General features: G+C 49.5%; 13 protein-coding genes across 13 annotated transcripts; 6 read left to right on the plus strand and 7 right to left on the minus strand.

Moving 5' to 3' along the window:
- Positions 1 to 430: 430 nt before the first annotated feature.
- On the plus strand, positions 431 to 2256 carry C7974DRAFT_476270 (uncharacterized protein; the record flags this gene model as incomplete). The annotated part of the gene is made up of 3 exons (XM_046146676.1): positions 431 to 477; positions 730 to 793; positions 987 to 2256. 3 exons carry the CDS (start codon positions 431 to 433, stop codon positions 2238 to 2240), a joined length of 1365 nt encoding a protein of 454 aa, XP_045991233.1. The 3' UTR covers positions 2241 to 2256.
- A 397-nt stretch (positions 2257 to 2653) lies between these two features.
- Positions 2654 to 3388, minus strand: C7974DRAFT_405438 (uncharacterized protein; the record flags this gene model as incomplete). Its single annotated transcript, XM_046143042.1, has 1 exon — positions 2654 to 3388. A coding segment is annotated over exon 1 (256 nt), but the record flags the coding sequence as incomplete, so codon positions are not given.
- A 497-nt stretch (positions 3389 to 3885) lies between these two features.
- On the plus strand, positions 3886 to 4951 carry C7974DRAFT_476271 (uncharacterized protein; the record flags this gene model as incomplete). Its single annotated transcript, XM_046146677.1, has 2 exons — positions 3886 to 4292; positions 4333 to 4951. Exons 1-2 carry the CDS (start codon positions 3982 to 3984, stop codon positions 4949 to 4951), a joined length of 930 nt encoding a protein of 309 aa, XP_045991235.1. The 5' UTR covers positions 3886 to 3981.
- Positions 4952 to 7136: 2185 nt separating this feature from the next.
- On the minus strand, positions 7137 to 9027 carry C7974DRAFT_345894 (aspartic peptidase domain-containing protein). The gene is made up of 3 exons (XM_046139364.1): positions 8879 to 9027; positions 8318 to 8808; positions 7137 to 8272 (listed from the first exon to the last, which is right to left on the minus strand). The coding sequence occupies exons 1-3, from the start codon at positions 8950 to 8952 to the stop codon at positions 7233 to 7235; spliced, it is 1605 nt and encodes a 534-aa protein (XP_045991236.1). The 5' UTR covers positions 8953 to 9027; the 3' UTR covers positions 7137 to 7232.
- A 414-nt stretch (positions 9028 to 9441) lies between these two features.
- On the plus strand, positions 9442 to 11346 carry C7974DRAFT_405444 (uncharacterized protein). The gene is made up of 2 exons (XM_046143043.1): positions 9442 to 10393; positions 10456 to 11346. The coding sequence occupies exons 1-2, from the start codon at positions 9525 to 9527 to the stop codon at positions 10844 to 10846; spliced, it is 1260 nt and encodes a 419-aa protein (XP_045991237.1). The 5' UTR covers positions 9442 to 9524; the 3' UTR covers positions 10847 to 11346.
- A 717-nt stretch (positions 11347 to 12063) lies between these two features.
- On the minus strand, positions 12064 to 13613 carry C7974DRAFT_405446 (uncharacterized protein). The gene is made up of 4 exons (XM_046143044.1): positions 13579 to 13613; positions 13055 to 13474; positions 12532 to 13006; positions 12064 to 12476 (listed from the first exon to the last, which is right to left on the minus strand). Exons 2-4 carry the CDS (start codon positions 13411 to 13413, stop codon positions 12273 to 12275), a joined length of 1038 nt encoding a protein of 345 aa, XP_045991238.1. The 5' UTR covers positions 13414 to 13474; positions 13579 to 13613; the 3' UTR covers positions 12064 to 12272.
- Positions 13614 to 15188: 1575 nt separating this feature from the next.
- C7974DRAFT_405449 (zinc-binding domain-containing protein) lies at positions 15189 to 16472 on the plus strand. Its single transcript, XM_046143045.1, has one exon. The coding sequence runs from the start codon at positions 15270 to 15272 to the stop codon at positions 16191 to 16193; it is 924 nt and encodes a 307-aa protein (XP_045991239.1). The 5' UTR covers positions 15189 to 15269; the 3' UTR covers positions 16194 to 16472.
- A 314-nt stretch (positions 16473 to 16786) lies between these two features.
- C7974DRAFT_369054 (uncharacterized protein) lies at positions 16787 to 19855 on the minus strand. The gene is made up of 2 exons (XM_046139928.1): positions 19323 to 19855; positions 16787 to 19269 (listed from the first exon to the last, which is right to left on the minus strand). Exons 1-2 carry the CDS (start codon positions 19683 to 19685, stop codon positions 17101 to 17103), a joined length of 2532 nt encoding a protein of 843 aa, XP_045991240.1. The 5' UTR covers positions 19686 to 19855; the 3' UTR covers positions 16787 to 17100.
- Positions 19856 to 19949: 94 nt separating this feature from the next.
- Positions 19950 to 20210, minus strand: C7974DRAFT_323177 (uncharacterized protein; the record flags this gene model as incomplete). The annotated part of the gene is made up of 1 exon (XM_046138883.1): positions 19950 to 20210. A coding segment is annotated over one exon (261 nt), but the record flags the coding sequence as incomplete, so codon positions are not given.
- On the minus strand, positions 19983 to 20839 carry C7974DRAFT_345901 (uncharacterized protein). The gene is made up of 2 exons (XM_046139365.1): positions 20562 to 20839; positions 19983 to 20494 (listed from the first exon to the last, which is right to left on the minus strand). Exons 1-2 carry the CDS (start codon positions 20564 to 20566, stop codon positions 20269 to 20271), a joined length of 231 nt encoding a protein of 76 aa, XP_045991242.1. The 5' UTR covers positions 20567 to 20839; the 3' UTR covers positions 19983 to 20268.
- Positions 20840 to 22089: 1250 nt separating this feature from the next.
- C7974DRAFT_405455 (uncharacterized protein) lies at positions 22090 to 22996 on the plus strand. The gene has a single exon (XM_046143046.1). The coding sequence runs from the start codon at positions 22269 to 22271 to the stop codon at positions 22740 to 22742; it is 474 nt and encodes a 157-aa protein (XP_045991243.1). The 5' UTR covers positions 22090 to 22268; the 3' UTR covers positions 22743 to 22996.
- Positions 22997 to 23345: 349 nt separating this feature from the next.
- Positions 23346 to 24302, minus strand: C7974DRAFT_77384 (uncharacterized protein). The gene is made up of 3 exons (XM_046147250.1): positions 24094 to 24302; positions 23804 to 24048; positions 23346 to 23759 (listed from the first exon to the last, which is right to left on the minus strand). Exons 1-3 carry the CDS (start codon positions 24228 to 24230, stop codon positions 23431 to 23433), a joined length of 711 nt encoding a protein of 236 aa, XP_045991244.1. The 5' UTR covers positions 24231 to 24302; the 3' UTR covers positions 23346 to 23430.
- On the plus strand, positions 24087 to 24789 carry C7974DRAFT_77391 (uncharacterized protein). Its single transcript, XM_046147251.1, has 2 exons — positions 24087 to 24447; positions 24503 to 24789. Exons 1-2 carry the CDS (start codon positions 24332 to 24334, stop codon positions 24738 to 24740), a joined length of 354 nt encoding a protein of 117 aa, XP_045991245.1. The 5' UTR covers positions 24087 to 24331; the 3' UTR covers positions 24741 to 24789.
- The last annotated feature ends 209 nt before the right edge of the window (positions 24790 to 24998 follow it).

Here is a 24998-nt window from a genome sequence, read left to right on the forward strand (position 1 = left end):
TGCGCTCGAGGGGAAGCCGGTTTCGCTAAGCACCGTTGATGCGTCTCGCACACGTCGACTTGGAGCATCCAGTCGCTCATCCACTCCAAGATGACAGCTTTAGTGCGGGGAGGCTGGAACATGACTGTGTACCCGTGTCTCGTGCATACCTAAGAGCAAGGAACTGTGACTGATGTGCTTGTCGGCGGAGTACACTGTTATAAGAAGACACAAGACTGCAGCGATAAGGATGGCCGAAGGAGTTGGTTAGGCTCGGATCTATCTAGTGATGTCTGAGGACAGATCTTGCTAAGTAAACATCTACATAGCGGACTTCTTGGTATGGCCCGAGAGTAATTAGAGAGATTTTCAGGGACTTGTAGAGACAGCTCGCATCAATAAATATCCAGAACAAGATCTACATTAAGTTCACAGTGACATACGGTGCACCATGCTCGGCAGCGCGAGGCTATCCGCCAATCGTTGCCCTCTCAGCAGGTGTGTAACCTCTCTTCCAGTCGCGAGTGGAACACCCAAACGTTGCCTCCACGCAATCTTCACGATTAGAGGACAACTTGTGATCCATTTTGCCTCTTTCTCGTCGTTTGATCGAGCACACAAGTAGTGATAGACATAAGCCAATCGCATGCCTGTCAGAAGGATCCTTGTGACGGTGTTCGAAGGGCGAGGCGGCACATCAGGGAAGTACTGCTTTCATCTATGCTTCGTGCATGTATATCAGTCGTTCAGCCGTTACTCTTACGCCTACAATTGCAAGTTTGAAGTCATGTGGCATGCCGAACGGTGGTTTCAGGTAATTTGGACCCATTAAGCCTCGATGACGAAGATCACTCCCAACACCATCATTCTGAATTGAATGTCCTCTTTGGAACTATTTATCACGCAGAATACTTACAAACTTTCGTCATGTGTAATCAACATCAGGCCAGGGCTGTAGGACTCTCAAAACTCTTGTTCTCAATAGCATGCTGACTTCTTGTTTCTAGATGTGCCACTTCGTCCCTGCTTATATCCTCCAGCACATTGCTCAGTCAGAGGCTGCTCCAGAGGAGGCGCGTCAGGCTGCCATTCGCACCCTCTCAGTCGATCAGGACTTTCGCGAACAGCGTGTCCAAGCCCTCGCCAGCGGTGAAGCACCCACTGCTCCCGAAAGTTCTGATGTTTCGGCCGCCCAGGCACCAATTGTGAGCTCAGGCTATGTTCCCCCTGGCATCCTCGAGCATGTCGCCCAGAGCGAACTGGCAGACCACGAGACTCGGGAGAGTGCAAGGGCCACGTTGAGATCAGATGCTAAGATTCGCGAACAGAGAGTTGCTCTTGTTGGCCCTGCGGCGACGGATGAGCCCCTCGATCCTGCAGCGCCCCCCCTTTTATTGAAGCGCGTCATTTACGATGGGAAGAATACGCCAGGTCTTCCTGGCATCCTGGCTCGAAAGGAAGGTGCTCCGCGTACCCTCGACCGACAGGTGAACAATGTCTACGACGGTATCGGCATCACGCTCAAGTTCTTTCACACCGTGCACGGCCGCAAGTCCATCACTGGTGAAGGTGGTACTTTTCCTGCTACTGTTCATCATGATAGCGACACTGCGAATCCTCTTGGCTACAATAACGCCTTCTGGGACGGAGTCAGTCAGTTTGCCTTTGGCGATGGGGATGGCATCATTTTTGATCATTTCGCGGATTCCCTTGATGTCGTCGCACACGAAGTGACCCACGCCATCACCCAGTATTCAGCTGGAATCAACTATGAGAAGCAGTCTGGAGGTCTGAATGAGTCCATCTCCGATGTCTTTGCCGCATTGGTTGAGCAGTGGCAATTCCACCAGACTGCGGCTGATGCCGACTGGCTCACTGGTCAGAATCTCTTCCCCATTGCTGTCAAAGGCGCGGCTCTCCGTGACATTGCCAATCCGGGAACTGCATACAACGACCCTATCCTCGGCCGTGATCTCCAAATTGCTCATTTCAGCCAGTACAACGACAGCCTGGATGTTCATTACACCTCTGGCATTCCTAATCGGGCGTTCTACCTGACCGCAATCGGCTTCGGCGGATATGCGTGGTTGAAGGCTGGGAAAATTTGGTATGACACTTTGACCGATCCTCGCGTCAAGAAATCTATCATTACTTTCAAAGAGTGGGCAGATGTGACGGTTGATCATGCTACCAGGCTCTATGGAGTTGCGGGAGCCCTCATTGTCCGCGGTGCCTGGGTCTCCGTTGGTGTTCTTGTGTAATTTGGCGCCCGCTGAACGCTGTGCTGAACCACCGTGTTGGTGTATAATGTCAAGATGGGCGATGAAGTCAGTGGTCATATGACCTTACTGCATGTCTAATTAGCGTTATTACTTAGTCTCAGTCTCAGCTTGATCAATACGACAACTCTTACATCCCCCAAGTTTTGACAAGTTATGAGCCCGGCGCTTTCGCGTATGGCCTGTTGCCCATACAAAACCGGGAATGAGAGTCCCCTATGTTGGCTGCATGTTGTATGAACCTTGTGGTCTTGACAAGGCCACGTTGTAAGAAGGGCCTTGAGCATACCTGGGCATTTGCACTGCGACAGGCGCGCGATGGCGCACGGGGCGCACGGGCGCGCGCCTCAGGTTCCAAGTGTGCGCGCCGGGCGCACGGTTTTGACTGCCTAACCACACTTTGTCTAATAATAAGATGAGAACTTCTCTAATAAGCCCACTTTGCTACCTCTGTTCCATTCGCTCAAAGTCATCATGTCGCAGGCCAGCACTGTTGTGAAAGTGACTTGATGCAGTACCCAGCATACCGAGCCTGCGTCTCTGGTTCTGTAGCCGCCCCTGCGGTCGTAGATCAATCTCCGAAGCCTTTGCGCTCCTTAGCCATCGCCGCGTCTCGCGTGAATGCGTGTCCAACCCTGTAACGCACTTCTCGACCGCCCTTTCAACGATGACTTCGACCTGCCTCAGCTTAGATTCATCTCGACCTGGAAGCCTTGCCGCATGGCAGGTGCTTGCGGTTGCGTCCAGCAAGATGCTTCAACCAACCAGTCCGATTGAACCAACTCGTCCTGTCGGTCCCCGCTGCCACTGTATCCATGACCTGCGCTTCCTCTTCGTACACCTCTATATCCCCCGCCCATTCGCAACCTATCATGCGTTGGCCGTGCGCTGAGAACTAAGAGAATGCTGAAACCGTAAATCGATTGCGGCCGCAACTGTAGCATGACAGCTTACCTTAGCTCGAAGTATGTGAAGTCAAAGCATGTGAGGTCAAAACGTGGATGTTGCGAAAGCGGGTCCGCTCAAAGCCGCTCAGCTGTAAAGTTGTCGGGGTTTGTACAGTTGCCAGCGAAATCGGCTTCACCTCTGCATGCAGCCGCAACACCATTTGGCGCCAACCAGCCAGCATGGATCTGGACCATCTATCGTTGCTTGTTGACTAGTAATAACATTTGTCATGCATTCAGCCTCAGCTGAGGGTGACAACAGTTACGCTTACTAATTAGAACTTTGTTGCAGGCCCGTTTGAGAGGAAGTCGGTGTCGTTAGCGACTGTACCAACAATAACGAAATAAAGTTCTGTCAACATCGGATGCGGTACCTCATGATAATTCTCCGTGGATCGAGCTAACAGAGACTGGCGGAAACTCCCATGCCCAGCACTGGGCTAGGATGGGCGACCTGCGCCAGCTACACCCTTAGTCTACAGAGGTCTAGATTCACTTGCTCCAAAATGCAAGCAGCTGAGCAGCGCCGAGACGTAACCTAAGCAACCTAGCAATGGTCGAACTCAAGACTCTTTACGTAATTACAGGTAAGTGCAGGCTACTCAATCACTTTGACATGTGCTGTGCAGAGGGTATATAAGGGTGCTTCTCTTTCAACTCAACTCGATTATCTTCCTCTTCAGCGGAGACACCTTAGGCTACCGAGCTCATATGGTATCCTCCATACCTTACCATTCATCACTTAGTCTCAGAACTTAATACTCAATACATTAAGTATGGATCAACATATCATTGGTGGCGGTCGCCAACTGGAACGCCAAATCGTTGCTCGTCCTGGTCTAACAGCAGGATTGGTTAACATAGGGCAAGAGCAAGTTACGCTCGCCGGAGCGACCATTCCTCATGGAACTGACGGCTATGTCCCTGACGGCGTCGGAGTACACGAGGCCCAAACCAAAGCTTTCGAAGCAGCGAACGCTGACCGTCTCCTCGAAATCAACCAGGAACTTGACCGCATTGTTCACCGTGATGAAGTGATCAATTATCGCGATTATCCTTTTCGTTTGCTGCGGAAAACTTTACGTGGGTAAAGACCTCAACTTTACTAGCCCTATCTGGACCGGCAGCGCCGCCCTCGTTGGAAATAACCTTCTCATGACTGCAAGTCACTGCGCCCCCTGGGATCTCAATAGCGACGGCGCAATGCCTGGCTGGTGGATGCGCTTTGTACCCTCCTACCACTATGGCCAAGAGCCCTACGGGTCCTCCTACATCTCCGACTTTCGCGGCATCAGAAACACAAACAATGTCACGGGTCTCGATTACGTCATCTGCAGGCTCCACTCTCCTCTTGGATCCACCTGCGGATGGCTTGGCAGTAAATGGTGGTCCACCGATAGTCCTTACTACGAAGGTAGTTGGACAAGTGTAGGCTACCCAGGCGATGCGCAGAACGGCCAGGTTATGATGGTTGAGCGAGCTATCAAGCTGCACGATGTTGACAACGAGACCGAGGATGGGCGAGAATTGGAAGCGCATACGTTTTCCACGCCGGGGTGGTCTGGAGGCCCGATGTTTGGGACTATTGAAGCGGGGCAGAGGACGGTCGGTATTATGAGTGGGAAGGAGTATGAGCGAGACGGATTCTTGGGCATCTTGGGAAGCTCGCATTGGCATAGTGTTTCTGCTGGTGGGAAGTATATGACTGACCTAATCTTGTGGGCCATTGCGAATTGGTCTGCCTAAGGTTCTCTCTTCTTTGTCTTCCAATCTAGGGCAAAGTCTCTTTACTTGTCTTGGGCTTTCTTGTTAAGGAAGTAATCGCTTTACAATTTGTGTTTCTAGTTGTGTTTAAGTATCTTAAATATTCTCGCTTTAAAAAATTGATTGTAATAACGTGAACCACAAGCGAGCTGATCACACAAGCGAGCTGATCACACAAGCGAGCTGATTACTAAATACGGCACCCTACGTTTACACGCGAACAACTTAACACTACAATAAGCTATTAACGTAGGTGTACAGCGAGCGGGCCAGTACACCGAGCGGGCTACTTTTGCCAAGACCACACCAAAACACCATCACCATCTAAATGCCCCCCTACCAACCCCGTTTTAACGCGTTAAAAGAGTGTCAGATCCAGCTTGCGCTTCAAGCTCTTAAACAAGACGCAAAACTCCCAGTGCGACGTGCTGCAGCTATCTACAGAGTCTCTCGAACTACACTAGACCATCGACGCGCAGGACGACCTTCACGCGTTGATACTATGGCTAACTCACGTAATCTAACCAGCGCTGAGGAGCAGGTGATTGTTATGCGCATACTTGAGCTAGTTACGCAAGGAGAGTCCCCTCGGCTTACAATTGTAGCTGATATGGCCAATTCTCTGCGAAAAGAGCGCGGTTTGGCCCCTGTTGGCCCAAGGTGGGCCAGCAGGTTTGTTTCGCGTCAGGAGGAGCTCAAAACAGTCTTTAATCGCAAGTACGACTACAAGCGAGCCCTCTGCGAGGATTCTGCGGTGATCCAGGGCTGGTTTGGCCTAGTAGCCAATATCAAAGCCAAGTATGGTATCCTGGACAATGACATGTACAACTTCGACGAGACAGGCTTCATGATGGGCCAGATATCTACTGGAGTCGTTGTCGCGGATGCAGAGAAGCCAGGACGAGCAAAGCAGGTCCAGCCGGGCAACCGGGAGTGGGTAACAGTCATTGAGGGCATCAATGCTACAGGATGGGCCATTCCGCCCTACATCATCTTCAAAGCCCGCCAACACCTGTCTAACTGGTACAAGGACGACAATCTGCCCCAAGATTGGACTATTGCTATCTCTGAAAACGGCTGGACTACCAACGAGCTTGGCTTTGACTGGTTGAAGCACTTTGACAGGCATACAAAGACGCGTACTGTTAGCACCTACCGTTTGCTGATTATTGACGGTCACGGGAGCCACAACTCTGCAGAATTCAAGCAATACTGCAAGGATCACAAGATTGTGACCCTATGCATGCCTGCGCACTCGTCGCACCTCCTGCAGCCACTTGACGTGGCTTGTTTTGGCCCTCTGAAGAAGGCGTATGGGGATGAGGTCAATAAGCTCATGCGCAACCGGATCAACCACATCACAAAGCAGGAGTTCCTGCCATGCTTCAAAGCAGCTCACAAGAAAGCGATTACCCCTAGCAACATCCAGGGAGGGTTCCGAGGCGCTGGATTGGTCCCCTTTGACCCAGAACGGGTCATATCAACCCTTGATGTGAAGCTGCGGACTCCATCACCACCACTCCCCTCAAACAACAAGCCCTGGCAGTCGCAAACCCCAAGCAATACCCTAGAATTTGAGTCGCAATCAACTCTAATTCGAGACAAGTATAAGAGGGAGCAGGGCAGCTCGCCTACCTCTGTTCTGAGCGCGCTTGAGCACTATGCAAAGGGGGGAGCAATTCTATCGCACAAGCTAGCTTTGGCGCAACGGGAGAATGCTGAGCTTCATGCAGCCCTAGCAGCTGCTACAGAACGTAAATCGCGCAAAAGGAAGCGAATTCAAGAGGGAGGGTCCCTACCAGTTGAGGAAGGCCAACGGTTAGTAGCTCTAGCAGAGTTTGGGGCGCGTGGTGATGGAAAGAAGAGGAAGAAGCAGGTGCGCGCTGAAGGAGGTGAACCATCCCAACGACGCTGTGGACGGTGTGGAGAGGGTGGGCACAACACGCGAACGTGTAAGAATGCTGTAGAAGAGGTCTCTAAGTGATGTTACATGCTGCACAACACTATATAGGGCCAGATTGTAGTGTTTTAGGCTATAATAGGGTAAGTTTTGGTGTGGTCTTGGCAAAAGTGCGCCGCTCGGTGTACTGCGCCGCTCGCTGTACATCTACGTTATAGATATATATATAAAGAAAAAATGTTTAGTATAGTTTATAGCTGCAGACCGAGACAAACAATACTACTGTTCTGGAGACGGATTAATATTTGAGGCGATTGTAGGAACAGAATTAGGGCTCTCAATTCGATTAATAAGAGGTATATATCACTTAGTCCTGACTTGCTCGTTCGAAGCGGAGAGCTCGTGGACTGCTCCCGGCAACTCATGGATCGCGTTGGGAGCTTCCGCCTCCACCAGTTCAGTGAAATGCCCAGCTTGTCCATAGTATTCGAGTGGAGCGTACATCTCTCTGGGTTGTTCACCATCGAGTTCAAGATCAGTTCTGTTCTTGCAACCTTGCTTGCTCATATGATCCGTTCGTACTCCGGCAAATTCTTTGCCATCTGTTGAGAAGTCCTCTGGTTGGTCCGGATGCATTTGCGAGGGATCTCTCCTATTCCTCTTGCGAGAATGAAACCACCATCCTAAGATAATAAGAAGGATGAGACCTACTGCGCCGACGGCAATACCCACAATCGCCCCTATGGAGAGTGACTGGGTTTTACTATTCGGGAGAGCTATAAGACCACTAGTTTTGTTCATAGGTTCGATAGTAACAATTTCTTGAGCAAGTGGAGGGATGTTGAACAGTGCCTGACTGATATTGAAAATGCTCCGCTCCCAATCGACACTTAGATATATCTCCTGCAAGAATGCTCTTCCCAATGTGATTTGGCTCTCGTTCGCAGCTCGCCTTATCGGAAAGTAGTAAGCTGGAGCGCTGAATATGGGATATGCGGCTTGAAGATCTAAAGCCGTATACGGTATTTCGATAGGTATTGTCGACCCTCCTGTTGCGGAGGAGCCGATGACAAAGCTGAAGGTAGGTGAAGATGACTTAATCGCAGATCGTGCTTCATTGTAGATGACATAGCGGTCTGTTTCCGGAGAGTAAGTAAGTCCAAGTTGCGAGGCAAGCTCGTCGCATACCGAAGTTGGCAGCCACATATCGGGAGTATTGGTATCGATAGTCGCTATGATGCCGTTCGATAAAACCTGCTTGGATGTGCCATCGATGGTCGTTATACTGATCGATTGCAGACCGACGACCACGCCTGGGTTCAAAGGAATAGTGAGTGAAGTGTTGGATTGGCGTGAACGATCGTGTCCTCCAAGTATCAAGCTCCCTGTCACCTTTGTCAAGCCTGGTCTAGATTAGTCGGGTACCATAGTTTTGAGGAAGTACTTACGAACTGGTGACCCAGCTTGATATCCAAAACTTAAGCTTGGTATGTTTCCTTTCTCCTTCAGCATACTCAGGAATGAGATTGGCTGGTTTGCCTCATTCATGAACACTGGACTGTTACTCAAACCAAGTTGGCCAATCCAAAAGTCTGGCGTCGCATACGCGGCGACAGCTGGCCTCTCTACACGAAGTACATCTTGACTGGACCCGATAATAACATTGTCGTATCCGTAGTAGGCACTCCCAGTGAGTCCAAGATTGCTCCCAAGATCCATCTCGTAAGCTCCCACCCCCTCCCATGTGGACGACTTATTCCTCTGGAACCCAAGACTCGGTCGTGACTCAACGACCCCGACACCACGTTTAAATCCACAGTCCGTGATATTCATACGCTCTGGCGCACAATCTTCGTCAACAGGAACATAGATAGTCTGTCCACTGATGCTTGGCAGTACTTGGAAAGGTTGTGGTGGTGTACCGACTTGCAAAGAAAACCTTGACACAACATCAGCACAGCCCAATTCGAAAGTAAGACATGGGAGTTTGAAGCTGAATGGACCCTTACGTTGACCAGCTCCCATCATTTCCGATCCAATTTCCCGAATTTGGCACCACTAGTGGGCTCGGTAGACCGCTCATGTTGATAGTAACACAAGAGCGTCGATGGATGCAGCGGGGATTTAAACAATTCAGGCTTTCTGCTTCAGCTTTCGCTTTCAGAAACAATGTTGGCACCACCTACATATCAGCTGGAAGCCCTCGGTTAGCAATGCAGGTACTGCTTAGCTTAGGGCTGAACGCTTATCCCGATCCGGTCAACCAGAGAACGCACATTGGATGCGGGGGCGCCTGTCTTTGTCCTTACCAATATTCCACTTGCCAAGAATTATTATCTCCGCTTTAAGACAAAATTAGCGTTCGAGCTGGTGTCCGCCAACCTTGCAACTGCCAAGGATCGTGCCTCTAAACACATGGAGGAATAACTAGCGGGCGTGCCATAGAACGACTATGGGGCCAAGCAATAGGATGGATCTGGGCACTCCGACGTGTTCAGCTTCAAGCATAGCCGAGAATCAATCTTACAGAAGAGGTCAAGTGTAATTGGCGGAGTCACGTTATAAGGAGCCTGTACTTCCGTTTTATGCTGAAGTACCTCCGAGCATTGAACATCCGTCTTAACTCAATTTATTGAATCTACGAGAGAAACTACAATGTGGTCTTCGAAGAAATTTGGAATCACGTGTTGCGCGTTGCTGGTGTGTCTTAGCAATGTCTCTGCTCAAGTCAGCGAAGACAATCCACCAGAGCCCCCGGATTGTCCACAAACCACTTCAACAGTTTTTGAGGGGACCACCACCTCCACTGTTGAGGACTTGACCATAGTCACCGTAACGGCTTATGAAAATAACACGGGTATCGTGCAAGAATCATCCTTCGCCAAACGTCAATTGAACGACGTCCCATCTGAGACCTCTGCCTCCACCACGACCTCAAATGGAACATCAGATCTGACACCTTCACCCGACCCCACGGGAAGCTCAAGCTGTATTCTTCGTCCCGAACCATCTCCCGCGACTGTACCATCAACAGTTATCGTCACAACTCCACGCTTGATCACAACGACCATCACCAAAACGTCTGCTGTTCGACCCGGCGGAGACCCAGGTAGTGCTTTAGCTACTCCTGTTGTCTCTGCGCAACCTTTGACTGACTCAAAGAGCCTTCAGAGTCCCCCAGAGGAAACCCTAACACCAGCCGTGCAGCCAAAGCCTTCACTGGTTTCGCCAAATAATGGCACACCAGGACAGTCTCCACCGAATCAGCCAGGCAGACAGCCAAGTGCACAACCGGATGCACAGCCATCTTCGCCTAGCAATGATAGACCAGGTCAACCCCAACCCAAGCAGCCAGAAGGACAACCGGGTTCGCAACCTGTCAATGCCGCGCCAGGACAACCTCAGACAGCTCAACCAGAAGATTCTGCACCTACTGGGGTTCACGGACAGCCGGATGCGACACAAGGGGCTCCAGCACCACAGAATACAAATGTACAAGGTGTACCACAGCCTGCCGCAACGCGGTAAGCACACTCACTACTTATCTAAACCCCTAGTGACACCTGACTAACCTATAACTTTCCAGAGTTGATACATCAGACAATGAAAACCCAGCTGCACCTGGAAAGTCCGAAACCGTTCCTTCCACAGGCGCGGATGGCAAAGCTACACCTGTTGTGGTCTCGCCTCCTATCAACGCGACGTCAGATGTCACTGTCACATCTACGGGCGCAGATGGCAAAGCCACTCCTTTGGTGATCTCGCCTCCGTCATACGTCACAATTATCTCCACAGGTACGGATGGCAAGCCTACTCCAATTGTAGTCTCGCCTTCTTCAAACGACTCGCCCGCAGACGGAACGTCTACAAGTTCTGGCCAGCCAGCAGAGTTCACCGGCGCAGCTCATCGTGAAGCTTCGAGCGTTCAAAATTCATTGCTGGCTGTCCTAGTTGGCATAGTCTTCTTGCGATTGTAGATTAAGTCGAGATACAACGTACGAGACTTCAAGATGTTGTCTGGGGGTTGATCATGAGACGAAGTCATTAATCTGTAATGAGAGCCTTTGTGGGACGGATAGGAAGTAGTAGAGAAGAAATCATCTCTCAAGCCAATTAGCATCAACCTTGAGCTGTTGCTTGATACGACATCGGATGGCTGGACTGAGCCATTATCTCGATAAAGCCGGTACAGCCTTTTGTACCTCTTCACTAACTCACAGTTCCTGAATTATGCCTGACGCCTTACCGTGTCCGTGCACTCAACGCGCGGATTCAGTCAACGCGCCGAACCACCCTAACAAGCACCTGCAAAAATGAGGCTGTACAGCCACATACAATAGTTGTTATTACAGGATAATCTAGTGGATTGTTCTATAGGCCTATGCGACGATATTCTCTTATACAAGTTAATTGTATACAGTTGCTGTTCTACCGCTGCGGGTGGTGTGGGTGCGAGGTGCGGCAGGAGGCCCTGCAGCAACAACACCACGCCGCATAGCCACTGCACCACGCTTCTGCTTCTTTATTGGTGCTACAGACTGTGATGTCTTGTGCTTGCCTCTTTGGGGCAATTGTAGAGCTTTTTCAGCGTCGCGAGCTTGTTTATCACGCTCTCTTTGAGCCTTGCGTTCGGCTGCTTCCTCAGCCTTCTCAGCTCTGACCCGCTCACGCTCCTCCTTCTCTCTTGCCCGCTGCTCACGCTTCTCCTGAGCAACCTTCTTATTGTACAGCTTATTAGCGTGTCTCAGCTCTGCCATCTCAGCTTTTTTAAGTTCTTCTGCCCTCTGGTTCTGTTGTTTAGTCCTCTCATCAGAGCGAGCTTTCTCTACTCTGCTAGGAGAGTAGAACTCAGCCCCACCGTCATAGCCCTTGCGAGGCTGGAACTGAAGAGCTTTGCCCTTGTTCTTGTACTTCTTCTGCGTCTTAAGAACCTCTTTAAGCCCCTGATTCTCGTGGTGGAGAAGCTGGTTCTGGACTGAGATGTGGTGGAGCGAGCGGCTGATCTTCCTCAGCTCCTTACTAGTCTCATCTCTAACTACTTTTCGCAACAGAGTCTCTATTTTAAGCCAATCCTTGCCAGAATAGACTGAAGAAGAGCTTGTGCTGCAGTTAGAGGACTCAGGAGTATCCTTAGCGAAGCGTTGGAGGATAACGTTGGGGTGAAGGGGTTGGTTGGTTGGTTGGTATTCATTTTACGTCTAGTTAATGGGGATGAAGTCTACCATCTCGCCTCCCGAAGGGCATATATGACGTGCTAAGCTATGGAATTACAGTGCCAACACACTACCTTAGAAAGCATTTCTTGCCTACGCGGGTATTGCTACCATATCAGAGCTACAGCTCCCCTTCCAGCTGGGGAGACTGAGCAATTTGTGTACATTAGGGTGGATCCCTCGTGTGTGTTCAGAGGCAGGTAAATGCCAGAGAAGTGGGAGAGAGGGAGAGGGAGAGTAAGAATCTTACATCTCCTATGATGAACAGTACGATGCTGACCACCACGGAAAACATACCAATAGTGACAAGGTCTAGCATATCCCAAGGCTGGAATCGGAACAGATCTGGGCGATTTACCAGACGAGCAGGACAACCCGTGTTCATTGCATGATCCTGCATGTTATCAGCAATGGTATCGCAAGTGTAGGACAGATCTCCAGGCAACTACCTCATCAGCATAGCAATACGCGAGGTGACCTTCCCCAGCTATCCTCCATTTGCTCCTCAATTCAACCACTGTGTAGACCAAAAGGATAGACAGAAGCGAGGATGCTAATATACAAGCCAGCAGTACCTTAAATGCCCTGCTATGATGAGTCCGCCGTGATATCCTCTTCCGCGCAGCCGTTCTTTGACCAGTCACGATAATCGATACGAAGGTCACAGAGAAGCTTATACATATGATGTATAGCCAGGACTGGCCCCCCGTAACCCAAAATCGTCCAGACTCAGGAGCCGCGACTCTCTTCACCCTCATGGCGGCGTTGTTGTGACCAATAAACCTCATCTTTGAGGCCAGCGATCGTTTTCCAAAAGAGAGACCAGTACTCAGCGAATGTCTAAATTTTTCCAGTGGTATTGGGCTCAGACCAATCTTGACTGGATGTCGATATTGTGTAAGCACAGTTCTGACGATATCCATCCATTTCGTGTTAGTAGCAGTCTTTCATTAAGGGACTTGGTAATTTACCATCTCCTCAAAGCAAAGCATATAGTGCCCCTTCTTGCTTGTTCGAGTCTTTAAACGTAGACCAAGCCAGGCGGGAACACCAAAGGCTATACCGATGAGCACACTTCCCGTAATAGTCCATTTGTCTGATGAGCCTTTGATCTTCAAAATCACCTGACCGATGAATCGAAAGACTCTCTGTAGATATGACAGAACGATATCTCCAGTGGCCGTACTTCCTGATTGAGGATAGGTTGTTGCTAGGAGCGAAGAGCTGTGCGGAAGTGAAGCGTTAAGCTGAAGAGAGGTGTCGTTGTGGAGAAAGGCGGCCCATTGGTGAGAGTTTTGACGCGTGCTTCTCAAGTTAGTCTCGGTAGTCATCTCAATAGGTATATTCCGATCCGGGAGAACGCGAATTGCAAGTCGCGCTTCGTATCAGGTCCTTATGAGCAGTTGTCATCAAGGGTGCCAAACATTCTAGGAATGCAGTGGCCAGACAAGGCTGAACGAGCCAGCGCATCGTATGTGCATGACCAGTCTACTTACACCAAGTTACGCGCGCGCTTCACGCTCAAAATCTGTTGCGGAGTCCGTGCATCACGAAACAATCACGACCCCACAACAGACAACGGCCAACGAACCCTTGTTCCAATGCAATTTAGCGCGCCCTAGGCATGGCGGGGCACAACTTTGGAAACGAAGGTTGCTGAACACAGAGTCAACGGCAACATCTACGTAATTATCTCATCATTATTACATTGTGCAGAGATGGTTCAACGAATGCCTGCGGTAAGTCCATGTTCAACCCCCAAGGGCATCTACAACCGCACGAGGTCCTCAAGAACATGTGCAGGCACTGATGTGTATCACAGCCAAGGCAACTCGGGGGCTGTGTTGAAAGCCACAGCGCTAATTCAGCCTATCAGCTGTGGTGGATTGCCATGTTCACCTGCTTTGCATTTACTCAGAGAAAGTAGCCATCCCCGTTTCCTGTTTGATTCATGAGACTCTAGTGTCCTTCCAGTCATTTCGCTTCGAGACACTTGGTTACGATACGCGCCTTTCTAGATGCATCTTTCGGAAAGTTGAAGGAGGTTTATTCTGATGCAGGTGTTGGACACGCTCTCGTTCCAATTAACGTTGTCTGTTCGACTATGCACGAACGCGCAAAAGAGCCTATTCATTCTGGATTTGTCTGTCTACCTTCAATGCTGGCAGCTGCGTTGTGAGCTTCGATGCTTTGGTCGCATGCTGGACAAAGGCCACCATGGTGCTGAGAAAGATCGGGAGGGAGTGCTATGAAACACTGGCGATGGCCTGACTGAATTCCCTTGAGAGTTTCAAAGCGATGGGGCCGTGGACTAGTTCCGTTCCTTGTGGCTGAGTTTTGCCTCGGAAGTCGACGAAGTACGAGAAATATGGTATCTGAGAAACATCGATATCGTAGTTAATGCCTCCGATTGTGATTGAGGCATGATGTATGGTGTTATTCATTGCCGTACGAGATTGCTGCTACATGAGTATGTCAGCTTTATAGGGCCTTACGCGTCCGAAATGCTCTGACCTGCTGTGCAGTTCCAGCGACTTGTAAAGCGGTATCTTCGCTCATGCTACTTGATGGATGACTGAACAGCAAGGCGATCAAAGATACCTGGAGCGAAGAAAACGTTATTTATTGCCTGATTGGTTCGCACGACACGTTGTTGTACCTAATACGATAGCTTAGGATTTAGGAACGTGACGCATACCCCGCACCCACTCGTAGTATCACACAGTTATGAAATAGTGACGAGAAGTTGTATCGTAATCTTTCTATTATGGTAGTCATGGCGTCGGAAGTCATTTGCAGTATCTAGCGATGTTCTTTCGGTTGACAATTAAATAATGCTAAATTACGGTTTAACGCAGATTACAAGGAGTTACAAGCTTGTAACGAGGGTAACGTCCTAGTGCCTGAAACTATCTCCTGACGAAGAAGGATGAGGACCGGGAATTCATTGGGGCGGAACTGACTATCAATTTCCCCCCACTTGGTCTGTTGTGAAACTGGCCTGCATTGCCATCCGCCATGTGTTGCTGTGCCATTGGGCCACGGAATGCTTCCAGTTGCACAACATAAAGGCGAACTCGATTTACAATACGTTAAGACTCAGCAGCTCTACAATTCACATCTTTACCATTGTAACTAGTTTCCCCCTCACAATTCAAAGAAACAGAAAGCTGTAATCGTCTGCACTATGGGCTACTGTATTCTCTGCAGTCGTCATTTTGCCAGCAAGAAAGCACTTGAACAGCATAAACAGCACTCACCTGTGCACAACAACAAAATCCACTGTCAGACTTGCGATCGCTTTTTCGGTACCGAAGAAGCACTCGAACAGCACCGAAAACACTCGGTTGTGCACAATAAGACCATTCACTGCCACGATTGCAATCAATCTTACGGCAGCAATAAAAGATTCAAGGACCACAGAATGTTTTGTCAGGCCGCCTCGGATTGGCCATCAGATCCCGTGGACGCTCTGTTGTATCAAGGACGTGATGAGGGCGCTTCAAGCAACATCTGGCCAAGTAGTTCCATCAATGCGCAATCTCTCCTCATCGAACGTCTTGCTCGAATGTTTGTCTCAACGACTCCACCCGCAATCACTACACACTCGCAGATAACCAGCGAGGACTTTTTTGAACCCACACAAGAGACCAGAGAATTTTTCATGTTTTCAGAACTACATCCAAAAGTCAAAAACGCAGTCTTTCCAGAATTATCCTCGACATGGTTCAACGACCAAAATGACGACGACAACTTCGATCATGAGTGGTTTACCCACGTCATGGGCAGATTTATATGTAACAACAACATCTGTAGGAAACAGTTTTGGAACAGTAGGAAGGTGCCTATCGAGATAAGAGGATACGAAAACAACGGATATATCGCGATTGTGTACAACCAGAGATGCAAGTCTTGCGACTACCTAGGCACCTTTGAGCTAGATGAACGATCCTATATCGAAAGAGTCGCGTATCGGCTCAAGAAATGGGCAGGCGTGAACATGGAGGCCCCACCTTTCAATGGAGTCGAGGGCCCACCACACGAGCGGGCCTATTGCGAAGGCTGTAAACGAGGTAAATGTCGAGAGGGAGATGGGTTTGGGTTGTATTAGACGTTCCAAGTCCGGGTCTACGTTCATGTCGACAATTGGCTACTTTGTATCTGTGTTTGAGATGTTTGGAGGCCGGCAAAATGTCTAGAGATAGGGCCCAAGGGCTTGAGGAAGTATGATCAGCAGGAAGATAGGTGGGAGGTTTAGGAAACTTTCGCTTCTTTAGCAGCACAAGGTAATGCGTGCAGTTACATGGTCTGCCTTTCTTTCTGAGAAAATCAAGGTGTGATTGTCGATCAATAGTGAATATATGTGACTGTTTTGGATACAACAGTATTAGGGAACAGGAATCGAGATTCACTGTAGTGGAATTGAACTAAGCTGGGTGTATGAATGGTGTGAGTGCAGGAATGGCTGACAGTGAAGCTGTTGCGTCACTGTAGCCATTTGAAGGAGCACCATGTCAGTCCGCTTATGCGCAATCTCACTATGCTGCGACAATCTATCTGTAATAAATAGCTGCTGGGAACTGTGATAAGTTAGCATTAGAGTATTATATATACACGTGGACGAAGCATCGTGTGAATATCTAAGAATGGACTAAGAGACGCACAGATGTACAGCATAAAGCGTTAGGCTAAAACAAGACAGAACGGATTACAATTCACAGAGTGAGGTGGCGCTATACCTATTCTGTTCGAGTCGCAACGCAGCTCCCAAAGCATCATATACTAGGTGTGACGCACTCTAAGGTCTCCATAGCGATGTTTTCCGTGCAGTAGCTAACCCGTGAGGTACTACTTGGGGTATCGTATGCGGTTGCTAGACTATAGTCTAGAACACCTTCTTCTCGGGTCAAGGTAAATTCGTGCCACATGTGACGGTTCTCAAGGTAGCGGTCGATTACATTTGTCCTGTCGACCTTTTACTACAATCTCGACGGAAAGATGAAGTCTTGACAGCAACTCTAATCAAATCCGAATCCAATCCCAATGCCACCATGCTGTCTGTTCATGTGCTCATAGCAAAGGTCACTTCTCTCAAATACAGACATACAAACCCAACAGATGTGCGCCCTGCAACCTCCGCAAGTCATGTGATTGCAGCCGTCAATCTTTTCCATTGGCGTTGAGCATTTTGGGCAATCTTTGATGTTAAGTTCCTTCTTGAGCTTCTCAAGTGCTTCGAGACCACCAGATGCGATATCCTTGTACTCTGCGCACGTATAATCTCCATGCTGCGCGTGACAAGAGGTACACAGCGGCTCGGAGCAGTTTGGGCAAACGTAACCTGGGAGTGCTGCTTCTGAGACTGTAGCGCACCGATAGATAAAGCCGCATTCTGGAGTGGGGCAGCAGCGAAAATTTTCGGGGCGACGTTGAATGTACTCTCCAAAAGACGATCTAAGAACTTCGTCAAAGGTAGAAGATGAGACATGGTCTTTCATTTCGCGTAGCGTGAAATTCGTAGAGCAGTTTCCTCCGGCCCCTTGGCACTTCACTCGAAATACATTTTTGGTGTTTGATGCAGAAGATTTGCAGTATGCCTCCAGACAGTCCAGGCAATAGGTATGTCCGCAAGCAGTCTTGATGGCATCTTCAGCTTCACAGAAGCAGATTGGACAATCTTCGTCTGGCTTGGAAGTGTCATCGAGACATTTTTCAGCCTTCGAAACATTCTTCTCCTGCATGATTCTCAAGGCCAGTGTGAGTTGCTCATTAGTACCACTGATAGTGATCTTTTTTGACACCACATCAAGCATAGCGACATTCTTGCCTAGTTGCTGTTCGATCTTCTTGAAACCGCCTTGAACTGCCCATAGGAGATCATGCGGCTGGAGATCGATGCCGTGATGCAACATCGTCTCTTGTTTGAGCAAATTTCCAATCCGGCTAGCTGCTTCCTGCAATTTCTCTGGAGATCCATGAAAGCGAAGCTGGCGCTTTAACTTGTCCCTGACGACAAGTATGCTAAGTTCTCTCTCAATAAATTTCAGCTCTTTTGACGCGTTCCCATTAAGACTGAATGCCGGACTCCAAAGCGCTCGTCCACCGTCGGTCATGATTTTCCCACTCAGAATCTTATCGAGCTTGCTCCGCGCAACTACAACATCTTTTGCGTTATCACTCTCAACCTTCAACAGCATATATCGTTGTTTGGAGTCTGGATAAGTACGTAGTATCAAGTTGCGCTCTTTCCAGCTCTCTTGCTCTTTCTCGATACTGATCTTGGAGACGGCGTAGACTACTGTAGGAACTTTAACCTTGACCGATGACACCTGTGCGACAGTCAGTTTTCCGGTTCCCAGGACAGAAAGTCGTACATCATCCAGAGATCGGGCAGATCTGGCGTCTGGTTCTTCTTGAAACCATGCAGTGACTTTGACTCGTTTGCCCGTGGATGTAAAGGCGAGTTGGAAGTTGTCAAGTGGCCCGTGGCTCTCTAATCGTGAGCGTACTTCAACGCTGACTTCTGCATCAGATGATTCGTAATTCAGCGCGCCCATCTTAATGTGTCGAGGCTCATCGTAACTTGACGTGATGGCACGCTTAATATGCTCTACTGTCGCTACCCTAGGAACATCACTCAAAGTGATTGTCCAGGGCACATGATTCTGGGCAAATCTGCTGTAGCTCCGACTGTGCTTGGCTGTGGATGATTTGATGCGATGGCCCAGGCAAGTATATCGACCTTCATTGAACTTCTGCGCAACACGGGTCGCTATCTCTTCAATTCCGAAATTCAGCCACACGTTGCGGGTAGCTTTGTGCCAGGATACGTAGACTTTCCTGCCATCCGTCCTTTTTGTGGCAGTTGCTATTGACGTTGCACTGAGTCCATGATGACCCTCTTTCAGGGTAGTACTCAGATTTCGAGCGAACATTGGATCCTTCACTTTCACCGTGGCTCTTACTTCCGACAAAACATCTTGGCTAGGCACGCGAACTTGACTGGTGTCTAGAACGAACCCTAATCCGTGCAAGGCATCAACAACTGTTTCAGAGGTAGTCCCGGCTGGGAAGCCTGTGACGCATGCAACGGAATAGTCTGTCGGAAGCGAAATCTCGAGAACGTGGCCGCATTCGTCGAACTGTACGGATGCTCCATAGAAAGTCCAACTGAGATCGTCAAGTTCCTACGAAAAGCGTGAGCGTCAGGTCTCTGAAGCTTCAATGACTGACTACTGACTTCGTATTCCTTCAATGCAAGCTCTTCGTTGTTGATGCTTATGCTTTGCGGGCCTTGCGTGACGTGAAGGAATGGACAAGAGTCTTTCTGACAACCTCTCGATTGCGAGAAGAACCTGCATAGGACTGTGTTACGAGAATCGGGAGACTGAGGTAGATTGTCGGTCGTTCGACCTTGAGCCTCACGTGTGGGAGTTACACTCGAGTTGGTATTCGGGGCCTGAGGAGGTGACCAGACTGGAATAACAGGTCTTGAGCGATCATGTGCGCTTGTGTCTCTCTCATGCACGAAACCGCAAGAGTCGCCATTTCTACATGCTCCACGGGCATAGAAAATGCATGTGGGCTTATAGAGCGGTGCCATGACAGTTACAATCTATAGGCCAATGTTCAGTTCCAACAAAACGCAGTAAAGGCGGAACGCGGAGGTGGAATGCAGTTGCGAAATTGTCAGCAAGTAAGCCTTGAAGGGGTGCGAGAAGCGCCGTGTTTATCAAGGCCGAATAACGTGTCAAGAGAAGGTGCTAGCCACGGTGACGAGTGCGGGGTCGAGAGTACTGGTGTCCCACTTTTATGCACCCTGTCTGCAGCTCGGGGCGTAACGGAAGCAGGCTCGCTCAGTTACCTATCACTTGTATCGTGACAAGGCTGTGTTTTCTCTCAAAAGGAAGGCGGCACATGCAGCCTGGCACGTACCAAAGGCGGTGTTGCAACCAATAATAGTGGCAGAAGCAGAAGCACCAAAGGTAGCACTACAGGTAGAGCTAGCTGCGGTGTAACACGCCATGACCACTGCAGAACAACCCGCCCAACAAATTCTATAGGTAGCTAGTTCTGCTGTTGCTGTATGGACGAGTCTCACACGGCCAATTGCTGTAACAAAAAGAAACAAAGAGACTATCTAGTGGGATATGGTAATTTGGACTTTGTAATTGTTATGTGCGCATTTAGGACCGATTTTTTGGGTTAGCGCATCTCTCTGGCTGCCGCTTGTACCAGACGTCTCTCCTTTTCCCTATATTGTTTGAAACGTAGTGCGACTCGCAAATCATTATATGCTGGGTGGTAGTGGAGGGGCTTGTACGGCATGACGATGCGACATAGCCTGAACAACAGGTGTCCAAATTGCGGTACCTGAGAGATGATGTTTGGGATCTCCTGCTCAGCGGGCTACTGCGTTGTTAGTTAGACGGGATTTAGATATGGAACATAAGGGCTGCCACCAGCGCTGCCTACCTACCTCATTCTTTGCAGGATTTCCAATAGAGACTGTCCACGAGGATGGCGCGGAAGCGCTCTTGAGAGGTGTGCCCTCTGCTGGATGGCCTGTGCAGTTGGACATCGCAGAGATCAAATTTTTCGGCACTGCAGACAGTCAGACACAGAGAGCTGTCCTTTCCTGGAACGCTAATGTGCACAGGTACGCGACATTACAGAGACATGAGTGTAGCTGCTACTGAGCACTATGCGCACAGCGTGCCTGAGTATGCATTGGGCCACGGCTGCGCTAAACCTAAATAGATCATAAAAAGGGGTTGTTTCTCGATTAGCGCGAAGAGGGCAGCGAAACAGGCCCCAAATCGCGCCAAATCACGCAATAGGCACGAATGAGGCCCGATTCATGATGTTCGCGTGGAGGTAGGTCGATACACAGAGTGGAGATATGCAATTAGCTATTGTTAAATGGGGAAAAAAATGGGGGTATGCAACGTTTAAGTCGAATGAAGCGCCCTCAACTTGTCCCGCACGTCTGAAGATCAAGCTTAAGACATGCTAGTAGAATTCAGAATATAGCTTATTGACCTTGCCACGCCACTCTGGGATATACAAGCTGATGCTCTTCAAGCGTTTGCAACCCGCAGACTGCATCCCCAAACCGCAAACCGCAAACTGCTCAGCTCCTGCACCACTACCTCACGTACGTCCGCCTGTGTCGAAGTCGCTGCTCTGTCTGCTCGAGCGTCCGTCCTGGTCCTCTCATAGCCCGTCGCTAAGCGCCTCGCCAAAGCCACTTGCTGTTTGAGCCGCTTGTTACTCTCAGACCAGTCTTAACCCCCAACCCATGCAGTCAACAGCTGTCCCGCAGTACACGAACTGCAATCTACAAGACAACCCTGTCAAGTCGGTCACCAGACCGCAGCCTCCAGGACACAGCACACGTGAACCCTTGGCGCGCTTACCCTTCGACCCTCAGCGAAGTGCGTGCACTGCAACCGCACCACGCCAACCTCGGTGACTATCTTGCGTTCGCCGTTTTCGACTTCGACAGTAATCACCGTCCTCGCTGTTGTGACCGTCTTTAGTCAAAATGCTCGTCAACTCCCATAGTGGCTATTGCTTCCTTACCTTCAGATTCCGCGATCACCATCCGCATTATTATTTGTTAGTAACAATAATTATGAGCATGAGCGATCAGAAATTTGGCGCAGCTTGGCCCATAGAAAGCGCTTGTTATCAACATCAATATCAACTCCGAGTCGTCCCCGCACTATATCAGCAGCACACTCGGTGGCTCGAGACAGTGATAGAACCGGGAAGCTACTTTCATTTGAGCAAAATGAAAAATGCGCAGAACATTCCCTACGTTGCCAGGAACATGCGACGCTGGGAAGGCTCTACACTTATCGTCTTGCAAGCTGTCATTTATGTAATAAAGTCCGGTCCACAAAGTCGTTACGAAAAAACGACGCCGCAGTAGCTCCACGCTAGTATAAAATGATTGTGACCATGGAATAAGTTGGCCGTAGTGATCATACGTGCATTTGCGGACTCCCCGCTGCGGTTCGCCAAGCCTATCGAGCCTAGCACAGCGATCATCGATTCTTCCTGACATCTTTCCGCCGACAGACCGAAGTCACCCAACTGGCATCTCTCTTATTCGTTTCACTCCTTCAAAGCCATACAGATAGATTCACAAGCACACGAGAACGCGTTGTCCTGAGCGAGGATGTTTGAGTGCTATTGCTGTACGCGCACTTTTCGCACTCGCCAATCTCGTGACCAGCACATGGATGACACAGACCATTGGAACGAGAGCTATGAGTGCGACGGGTGCACAAGAGAATTTAGTTCGCAGCATGCCAAAGAGCAGCATATGACGGCTGTTGGACATTGGAACGACAACTTTGAGTGCAACGGGTGCACAAGAGAATTTAGTTCGCAGCGTGCCAAGGAGCAGCACATGACAGCTGTCGGACATTGGAGCCGTCACTACCAGACTATGGGTACTGCAGCAATCCAGCCCCTTCAAACTTCTACGACAGAGACTGGGGACAATGTCCGAGATAATCAAACCAACGAAGAAGGATCTAAACTTAATGTCCTGGGACCTTCTGGAACCAATACATTAAGCCGGTATCGGAGAAAACTCACGAGCTGCATATCGAAGTACGTCTACAGCTGTTCAGATGTTCCCAGCTGACTTGTTCTTTAGCATGTTCAATCAAGCAGCCCACTCAGATATCATCATTTTGATACAAGGCGTCTCACTACCGGCTCATCGGTTTGTCATCTGTCCTCAGAGCATATACTTAGAAGAAGCGTGCCAGCAAGCCTTCAGCAAAGATGAACGGATACTGAACTGTGAACAAGGAAGTGGTGCTGCATATTGGAGGGTCTTTGAGTATCTATATACAGGCGGTTACAGTGACTGTTTGAACAACACTGAAGTCAAGGGTAAGCAAGCTACACTTCTTAGTAAGGAAGACTGACAAGTTTCCAGATGACGACAAGTTGTCTAGACATCTGCATGTATATGTATTGGCAAATGAGTTCTGTATAGAAGACCTGAAAACATTTTCCCTTGAGAAATTTCGACGGGAAACATGCGAGGGGTGGGACAGTGATCTGTTTCTTGAGTGTGTCTGGGAAGTATATCACTCGGTTACTGGATGTCCTCACACGATGCGACCTGTTTTGGTCGACGTGGCTGTTGCGCATGCTCGTGAATTAGCTGGAAAAGTGGGATTTCAAGATCTTGTACGTGAAGGAGGAGATTTTGTTGTCGAATACGTAACGAGACTGCTAATGCAGACGCCGTGGTTCTAAGCTTACACGCATGATCGCTTCATAGAGCTTGTGATCAATCGGAACACATATACTTTTCCGATCTATCTTGCGTGCTTTCTATTGAGAGCATTTACATATTCAACAGTAAAATCGCCACCCTCTCGAAGAAGGTTTCTGAAGCCCTCCTTCGCGCTCAAATCATGCGCATGTGTCGTAGCCGACTCAAGCACAGCGAATCGCATCTCGCAATTGGTATCAGAGGTAGATGCATATACTTTCTGAATGCACGCTGGAAATTCGTCGCTAGTCCAAAGCTCCTTCAACTTCGTCCGTAGCTTGAGCACACATAGCGCCTTCAAATCTTCCAAAAAGAACATGTCGGCAAGCGCGTAGACGCAAGGTTCGATAAGTAGCGCATCGTTGTCTATTACTTAGGCTGATTAGCAAGTGTAAAGATGATGGTACCCCACTTGCCTGCGAATTTCTCTGTCGACAACTTTTCCGCATAGTCGCCCGTGTACAAATACTCAAAAACCCTCCAGTACGCGGCCCCATCACCCTGTCTAAACTTAATGACTCCTGTGTCTCCCTCAACGAACTCCTGTCGAAAAGCCTTTGCAAAATAATCGCTTTGGATGCAGACAATTGACTTGTGCACAGGGAGTATCACGTCGTGAATATCGATCTTAGCATCCGAATAATTTGTATTGTTGAACAATCTGCCAGTAAGTAAGCAATAGTGTATTAATCCCAGAGTAACGTACAAAGCGATGTTGCCTGTTAGTTTTTCTGCGTGGTCTGCCTGCGCTTCAAGCACCGGTGGCGGGTCGGGCCTAGCAGGCTGCCCTGTAGATGGGATGCGGAAAGGAGGCGGGTTATATCTGCCGAAAGCAGACGCCATCTTACTACGCGGGCGTTGGGTCTAACACTCAAAATTGGGTCGCCCTTATGTTTTGCCTTGCCTCTTGATGTTTGCCGCTCCAGGCTTAACGACCCCTGTTGATGAAGTGGCGCTTGGCGCCTTCGCGTGTCCGTGCACTTGACACGCAGGGTCGCTGGCCTAAGCTGTTCCTTCATGACAACACGGGGCTGCTGTATGAGCGAGTCCGGAGCCTTACGTCAGTTCCCCATTGCTAACATATCGTCCTGATGAGATAGATAGTAGATCGGTAGAAACCCGAATCGCGCTAGATCGTCGAAGACGCACTACCGCACCCGCCGGTGGTCTCCCGAGACATGGCTGCTCTTAGTACACGCCAACAACGCCGCCCGCCTCGCGCAGAGCTGTCGCGATATCGCTGATTGGGTCAAGATTGTGGGTGACGAGATCCGCGGGCGGACATGTTTGAGCTGGTGCACGACTGGCTGTGCGCATGCAAGCAGCGATGACTGCTTGTGCTGGACAATGTAGACGATGCTCGCATTCTTCTTGGTCAGGTGAATCGCGACGTACAAATACAGCGACTGTGCCTTTGCTGGGCCTCCGTCGGCACAAGCTTTGCTGCGGGTTAGTGGGCAGCGATCGATGACACGTAAAGACGGACAAAGACCGCTGGTTCGGGGAGGCACGGGGCATTTCTCAAGGTGATAAGGTTAACATGCAAAGGTACCTGTGTAGAACAACCTTGAAGCAGACTCATGATGAGCACCATCGTGTCATCATCTTGCC

Source organism: Boeremia exigua, assembly GCF_020726555.1.
Source record: "Boeremia exigua strain MPI-SDFR-AT-0100 chromosome Unknown C7974scaffold_15, whole genome shotgun sequence".
NCBI lineage: Eukaryota > Fungi > Ascomycota > Dothideomycetes > Pleosporales > Didymellaceae > Boeremia > Boeremia exigua.